An 8,593-nucleotide genomic window follows, 5' to 3' on the forward strand; every position below is an offset into this window, starting at 1 on the left:
GGGTGTGGAGTTGGCCTGGGGCTGGAGGGGGGCAGTGTTGGATGGGGTAGGGGGCTGGGGGAGTTGTTGGAGGGGCAGGCGGGGGACGGGGGCAGTGTTGGACAGGGTTGGGGGAGTGGGAGGCGGTGTTGACCGGGGGCTCGCACCATGCTGTGTGCTTCTACGGTCTCCTGAACGGGGAGTAGCCTTTAAAAACTCTGAGCCCCAGAGGAAAGGCATTTAATGAATTTACCGAATAATCAATTATCCGAACGAAATAGTGCCCACCCATCACGTTCGGATAATCGAGGTTCCCCTGTACAACATCAGCTCGTTAAAGGGGGTGCTTCTTGAGCTCGTAAAGCTTCTCTGTCCTTGAGCATTGTGCTTATCCTTGTCTTGAATTATTGTAAAGTGTGGAATGTAAGCAAAGTTGTTTGTATCACTTTATACGTAAAGGTTGACTGTTCAGCTTAAGAGCTAAACACAAGGCCTCGATTAGAATGGGGGGTAGGGGTCAGTTCAGTCCAAGGATAATGACATTTGCTGTCAGTGTGGTTGGAAGGGTCATTGGGCTAGAGACTGTCAGGTGCAGTTAGCTGCTCCTCCTACAACTGCAGGAATTCAGCCCTTTGTGCATGTTCCAACATTTACACTCACGGACCCCTTCCAGTCTACACAATTCTGTACAGAAAGACCCCATACAGACAACAAGCAAAACTAATATCATTTATAAAGTACCTTGCAAGAACTGTAACAAACACTACATTGGACAAACAGGCAGAAAACTAGCTACCAGGATACATGAACACCAACTAACCACAAAAGGATATGATCCACTCTCACTAGTATCATTACATACAGATAAGGAAGGACACCACTTAGACTGGGACAACACATCCATCCTAGGACAAGCCAAATAGCGACACACACGAGAATTCCTAGAAGCATGGCATTCCAACCCGAACTCTATCAACAAACACAATGACTTGGATCCCATTTACCAAGGTTGTAAAAACAATGACTGCAGATGCTGGAAACCAGATTCTGGATTAGGGTGGTGCTGGAAAAGCACAGCAGTACAGGCAGCATCCGAGGAGCAGGAAAATCGACATTTCGGGCTTTTGCCCGAAATGTCGATTTTCCTGCTCCTCGGATGCTGCCTGTACTGCTGTGCTTTTCCAGCACCACGCCAATCCAGAATCCCATTTACCAACCCTTGAGAGAAAAAAAACAGGAAATGACATCACCCCAGGAAATGACATCACCAACCCAAGGAAACCGAAACACAAAAATAGAAAGCGGGCTACACCATCAGTGCTTCACCTGGAGGCTCACTGACGATGTTACCTAGTATGGTGACGAAACATCTGAAAACAAACCATCCAGCTCAGCGAGCAAACCTACATCCACACAAGACAAAAATGTGAGGTTGTTTAAGAAGCACCTGCTGATAGTGAGACAAACCTATCCCATACTGAGGCAAGGAAGGGATGGTAGTTGAAAGAATCTTGGGTGACCAGGGATATGGAACATCTAGTCAAGAGGAAGAAGCAGTTTGGATTAGAAACTGGCTTTCTGAAAGAAGGCAGTGAGTGGTGGTTGATGGAAAATATTCAGCATGGAGTCTGGTTAGGAGTGGTGTGCCACAAGGATCTGTTTTGGGACCATTGCTATTTGTCATTTTTATAAATGACTTAGATGCAGGCATAGGTGGATGGATTAGTAAATTTGCAGATGGCACTAAAATCAGTGGGGTAGTGGACAGTTCGAAAGAATGTTACAGGTTGCAGGGGGGCTTGGATAAACTGCAGAATTGGGCTGAGAGGTGGCAAATGGAGTTCAATGTCTACATGCAGGTTGAGTCCGTGATTAAGAAAGCGAATGCAATGTTGTCTCTTATCTCAAGAGGGTTGGAATATAAAAGCAGAGATGTACTACTGAGACTTTATAAAGCTCTGGTTAGGCCCCATTTGGAGTACTGTGTCCAGTTTTGGTACCCACACCTCAGGAAGGACATACTGGCACTGGAACGTGTCCAGCGGAGATTCACACGGATGATCCCTGGAATGACAGGTCTAACATATGAGGAACGGCTGAGGATACTGGGATTGTATTCGTTGGAGTTTAGAAGATTAAGGGGAGACTTAATAGAGACATACAAAATAATACATGGCTTGGAAAAGGTGGATGCTAGGAAATTGTTTCCGTTAAACGAGGAGACTAGGACCCGTGGACACAGCCTTAGAATTAGAGGGGGTCATTTCAGAACAGAAATGCGGAGACATTTCTTCAGCCAGAGAGTGGTGGGCCTGTGGAATTCATTGCCACGGAGTGCAGTGGAAGCCGGGACGCTAAATGTCTTCAAGGCCGAGATTGATAGATTCTTGTTGTCTAGAGGAATTAAGGGCTACGGGGAGAACGCTGGTAAGTGGAGCTGAAATGCGCATCAGCCATGATTGAATGGCGGAGTGGACTCGATGGGCCGAATGGCCTTACTTCCACTCCTATGTCTTATGGTCTTATGGTCAATGTAGCTAAATGTGAGGTGATGCACTTTGGGAAGAATAACAGGAAGGCATAGTACTAGTGTGGATGTGCAGAGGGATCTTGGAGTTCATGCACATAGATCCCTGAAAGCTGCCATCCAGGTTGATAGTGCTGTTAAGAATGCACACGTTGCGTTAGGTTTCATTCGTAGAGGGATTGAGTTCCGAAGCCGCAATATCATGCTGCAACTATACAAAACGGTGGTGCGGCCACACTTGGAATATTATGTACAGTTCTGATCGCCATATTTTGGGAAGGATGTGGAAGCATTGGAAAAGGTGCAGAGGAGGTTTACCAGGATGTTGCCTGGTCTGGAGGGAAGGTCTTATGAGGAAAGGCTGAGAGACTTGGGTCTGTTCTCATTGGAAAGAAGATGGCTAAGAGGGGATTTGATAGAGACATATAAGATGATCAGAGGATTAGATAGGGTAGATAGTGAAAGTGTCTCCTAGGATAATGACGTCAGTGTGTACGAGGGAGCATAACTACAATTTAAGGGGTGATAGATTTAAGACATATTAGCGAATTTTGAGAAGATTTGTAGCTCAGGTTGAGGTTTTGGATGTAGGTTTGCTCGCTGAGCTGAAAGCATATATATCAGAGGCAGGTTCTTTACTCAGAGAGTGGTAACGGCGTGGAATGCCCTACCTGCCAATTTAGTCAACTCAGCCACATTAGGGAGATTTAAACAATCCTTGGATAAGCACAAGGATGATGATGGGATAGTGTAGGGGGACGAGCTCAGAATAGTTCACAGGTCGGTGCAACATCGAGGGCCAAAGGGCCTGTTTTGCACTGTATTATTCTATGTTCTAAGGAAGCTTACTTAAGGTTGAAGAGACAAGGATCTGACAGGGCTTTAGAGGGTTACAAGGTAGCCAGGAAGGAGCTGAAGAATGGACTTAGGAGAGCTAGCAGGGGTCATGAAAACACTTTAGCGGGTAGGATTAAGGAAAACCTTAAGGCATTCTACGCTTATGTGAGGAACAAGAGGATGGCTGGAGTGAGGGTAGGGCTGATCAGGGATACTGGAGGGAACTTGCACCTGGAGTCAAAGAAGGTAGCGAAGGTCCTTAATTAATACTTTGCTTCAGTATTCACTAGTGAGAAGGACCTTGGGAGGACAGCGTGAAATAGACTGATATGCTCAAACAGGTTGATGATAAAGGAGGAGGATGTGCTGCAAGTTTTGAAAAACATAATGACAGATAAATCCCCTGGGCCAGATGGGATATACCCTATGTTACCAGAGGAAGCGAGGAAAGAGATTGCTGTGCCTTTGACAATGATCCTTGCGTCCTCACTGTCCACTGGAGTAATGCCAGATGATTGGAGGGTGGCAATTTTATTCCTTTGTTCAAGAAAAGAAATAGGGATAATCCTGGGAATTACAGACTAGTTATTCTTACATCTGTAGTGGGCAAAGTATGGGAGAGAATGCTGAGAGATAGGATTTATGATTATTTGGAAAACCATAGCTTGATTAGAGATAGTTAGCATGGCTTTGTAAGGGGCAGGTCATGCCTCACAAACCTTATTGAATTCTTTGAGAATGTGACAAAATACGCTGATGAAGATAGAGCAATGATGTGGTGTACATGGATTTTAGCAAGGCATTTGATAAGGTTCCCCATGGGAGGCTCATTCAGAAAGTAAGGAGACATGGGATACAGGGAAATTTGGCCGTCTGGCTACAGAATTGGCTGGTGCATAGAAGATAGAGGGTGGTGGTAGATGGAAAGTATTCAGCTTGGAGCTTGGTAACCAGTTGTATTCTACAGGAATCAGTTCTGGAACCTCTGCTCTTTGTGATTTTTAAAAATGATTAGATTAGATTCCCTGTAGTGTGGAAACAGGCCCTTTGGCCCAACAAGTCCGTATCGACCCACTGAAGAGTAACCCACCCAGACCCATTCCCACACCCAATATTACCCCTGACTAATGCACCTCAAACTTTGGGCAATTTAGCATGGCCGATTCACCTAACCTGCACATCTTTTGAGTGTAGGAGGAAACCAGAACACCTGGAGGAAACCCACACAGACACAGGGAGAATGTGCAAATTCCACACAGACAGTTACCCGAGATGGGAATCGAACCCGGGTCCCTAGCGCTGTGAGGCAGCAGTGCTAACCACTGAGCCACCATGCTGCCCTGACTTGAATGAGGAAGTGGAAGGGTGGGTTAGTAAGTTTGCTGATGATATGAAGGTTGGTGGAGTTGTGGATAGTGTGAAAGGGTCATGTAGGTTGCAACCGGACATTGACAGGATGCAGAAATGGGCTGATAAGTGGCAGATGGAGTTCAACCTGGCAAAGTTGTGAAGTGATTCACTTTGGAAAGCCAAATTTGAATGTAGAATACAGGGTTAAAGGCGGAATTATTGGCAGTGTGGAGGAGCAGAGGGATCTTGGCGTCCATGTCCAAAGATCCCTTAAAGTTGCCACCCAAATTGATAGGGTTGTTAAGAAGGCATATAGTGTGTTGGTTTTCATAGCAGGGGGACTAAGTTCAAGAGTTGCAAGGTTATAGAGCTCTGGTCAGACCACACTTGGAATATCATGTTCAGTTCTGGTCGCCTCATTATAAGAAAAATGTGGAAGCTTTAGAAAGGGTGCAGAGGAGATTTACCAGGATGCTGCCTGGACTGGATGGCATGTCTTATGATGAAAGGTTGAGGGAGCTATGGCTTTTCTCATTGGAGCGAAGAAGGATGAGAGGTGACTTGATAGAGGTGTACAAGATTATAAGAGGCATAGATAGAGTTGTTAGCCAGAGACTTTTTCCCATTGCAGAAATGTCTATCATGACGGGACATATTTTTAAGGTAATTGGAGGGAATGTTTAGGGGAGATTTCAGAGGTAGATTCTTTACACAGATAATGGTGGGTGCGTGAAATGCACTGCCAGCAGTGGTACTAGAGTCTGATATATTAGGGACATTTAAGCGACTCTTGGATAGGCATATGGAAGATGGTACAATGATGTCTATCATGACGGGACATATTTTTAAGGTAATTGGAGGGAATGTTTAGGGGAGATTTCAGAGGTAGATTCTTTACACAGATAATGGTGGGTGCGTGAAATGCACTGCCAGCAGTGGTACTAGAGTCTGATATATTAGGGACATTTAAGCGACTCTTGGATAGGCATATGGAAGATGGTACAATGAAGGGGATGTAGGTTAATCTGATCTTAGAGTAGGATAAAAGGCCGACGCAACATTGAGGGCCAAAGGGCTTCTACTGTGCTGTACTGTTCTAAAAGAATGTGTCATTAAAAAATTCAAGTTTATGAAGGAATTTGACAGGATGTTTACAGTAAGGTTGATTCCCCTGTCTTTGGAGTTCTAGAATAAAGTGGCACAATTTAGGATAAGGGGCTGAACCTTTAGGAGTCAGATCAGGAGAAAATTTTTTATCATTTCAAGGGGTGTGAATCTTTGGAATTCTTTATGTTAGGCGGTTCTGGATGTGTCATGATTGAATCTATTTAAGGCTAAGATAGATTCTTGGTCGATTAGGAAATCAAGGGATGGTAGGCGAGTGGGAATGTAGACTTTACGCCGATGATCAGTTACCAGGTGTCCCGGTTTCCTCCCACAGCCCAAAAATGTGTAAGTTAGGCAGATTGGCCAAAGGAAATGCCCTGTGGTGTCTGGAAATGTGCAAGCTAAGTGGGCTAGCCATGGGAAATGTGGGGTTACAGGTTGGGGTGGGGGCAGGAGCGTGGGGCGAGTTCTGGATGGGATGCTCTTCAGAGGATCGATGTAGACTCATGGGTCAAATAGCCTCTTTCTGCACTAGAAGGATTCTATGATCACACTAAACAGCAAAGCAGGGTTGATGGGGCATATAGTTTTTCTCTGCTCCTATTTCGTGTATTTTTACTTTTATGATTGAAATTGAACAGTTTTGTTCCACTGCAAAAGCTGTATGGAAATTTATACCATTAGTACTGACAACCATGTTGTGTCTAAAAGTGTGGCGCTGTAAAATCACAGCAGGTCAGGCAGCATTCGAGGAGCAGGAGAATTGATGTTCCAGACATAAAACCTTCATGAAGGGCTTATGCTTGAAACGTTGACTCTCCTGTTCCTTAGAATTTGCCTGACCTGTTGTGCTTTTCCAGCTCCACACTTTTAGACTTTGACTCCCCAGCATCTGCAGTCCTCACTTTCTCCAAAGGATAAAGATTGGTGTTTCCAAGAAGATTCTGTATGTCTAGGATCATTGCTGGTCCTCAATAGAGTTAATTTGAGTAAGTCACTCTCTACTGGGACCATTATGCCGAACTACGAAAGCTTTACAAATCATGTTTATACTTCTCAATTTCTTCTGTATTTAAATATGCTTGCTTCATTTAATTGACGAGGGTAATGCAGGATCTAATGCATTATAAAATGGCCAATGTCATAAACTCCTACCTGCAAGACCCGAGCAGTTGAGAGGTTGATGGGAAGACCTCTGAAAGTGTACGGTAACAAGGCACGGCTACACCAGTAAAGAAAACAACCTGTGTAAAAGAAAAATATTTAGCTCTTCAAACTCCCTTGAAGATCAGCTTGGCGGTTTATGTGTGGAACTCCAATATGGATGAGATATCAAAATGAATATTTTGTGTCAGTATTTACTGTGGAGAAGTACCTGGCAGCCAGGGAACTTAGACAAATAAAAATTGATGTCTCGTAGACAGTTCATATTACTGAGTCTTAAAACGCATAAACGTAGATAAATCCCCAGGACCTGATCGGATGTTCCCCAGAACCTTGTGGGAAGCTAGGGAAGAGATTGCTGGGCCCACTGCTGAGGGGTGACCTTATTGAGGTTTATAAAATCATGAGGTGCATGGATACACTGAACAGCCAAGATCTTTTTCCTAAGGCTGTGTCCAAAACTAGAGGGCATTGGTTGAAAGTGAGAGGGGAAAGATTTAAAAAGGATCCAAGATATAACATTTTCACACAAAGGATGGTGCATGAATGAGCTGCCAGAGGAAGTGGTGAAGGTGAGTACAATTACATTTAAAAGGCACCTGGATGGGTACATGAATAGGAAGGATTTGGGGGATATGGGCCAAGTGCTGGCAAATGGGACTAGATCAGGTGGGGTTCTAATCAGCGTGGGTGAGTTGGACCAAAGGATCTGTTTCCGAGCTGTATGACTCTATAATTCTATATAATAAAATATGTTGACACAGTTTTTTCAAAGAACAAAGAGAACAAAGAAAATTTACAACCCAGGAACCCTTCAGCCCACTAAGCCTGAGCAAATCCAAATCCACTGTCATCAGACAGATAATCTAGAGGTCTAGGCTAACGCTCTGGGCTCATGGTTTTAAATTCCACCATAGAAACTGGTAGAATTTACATTTAATTAATAATTAACAAATCTAGAATTAAAAGCTAGTTTAATAGTGACTGCTAAAAAATTGTCAATTGTCATAAACAAACCCATACACAAATGTCCTTTAGGAGAGGAAATCTACCACCCTTACCTAGTGTGGCCTACATATGACTCCAGACCCACAACAATGTAGTTAAAGCTTATTTTCCCCTGAAAGCCACTCACTCGTGTCAAACCACTACAAAGTTTGAAGCACTTTTTTAGGTTCAAATCACAAGTAACATTCTGTCATTGCATCAAGTGATCTATATGGACTTCAGTAAGGCGTTCGACAAGGTTCCCCATGGGAGACTGATTGGCAAGGTTAGGTCTCACGGAATATAGGGAGAACTAGCCATTTGGTTACAGAACTGGCTCAAAGGTAGAAGACTGAGGGTGGTGGTGGTGGAGGGTTGTTTTTCACACTGGAGGCCTGTGACTAGTGGAGTGCCACAAGGATCGGTGCTGGGCCCTCTACTTTTTGTCATTTGCATAAATGATTTGGATGCGAGCATAAGAGGTACAGTTAGTAAGTTTGCAGATGACATCAAAATTGGAGGTGTAGTGGACAGATTACAATAGGATCTTGACCAGATGGGCCAATGGGCTGAGAAGTGACAGATGGAGTTTAATTCAGATAAATGCGAGGTGCTGCATTTTGGGAAAGCAAATCTTAGCAG

The 8,593-nt window shown here is 44.2% G+C and overlaps 1 protein-coding gene across 7 annotated transcripts in view; it reads right to left on the minus strand.

The window, feature by feature from the left end:
* Positions 1 to 8,593, minus strand: part of pde10a (phosphodiesterase 10A) — a 481,692-nt gene that overhangs the window by 6,099 nt on the left and 467,000 nt on the right. For all 7 annotated transcript variants that reach the window (XM_043696099.1, XM_043696101.1, XM_043696100.1 and 4 more), the window contains one exon: positions 6,956 to 7,044. In XM_043696099.1, coding sequence (XP_043552034.1) covers positions 6,956 to 7,044 — 89 coding nt within the window. The remainder of the gene's footprint in view (positions 1 to 6,955; positions 7,045 to 8,593) is intronic.

The sequence above is a fragment of the Chiloscyllium plagiosum genome, chromosome 9 (genome assembly GCF_004010195.1).
Source record: "Chiloscyllium plagiosum isolate BGI_BamShark_2017 chromosome 9, ASM401019v2, whole genome shotgun sequence".
Taxonomy (NCBI): domain Eukaryota; kingdom Metazoa; phylum Chordata; class Chondrichthyes; order Orectolobiformes; family Hemiscylliidae; genus Chiloscyllium; species Chiloscyllium plagiosum.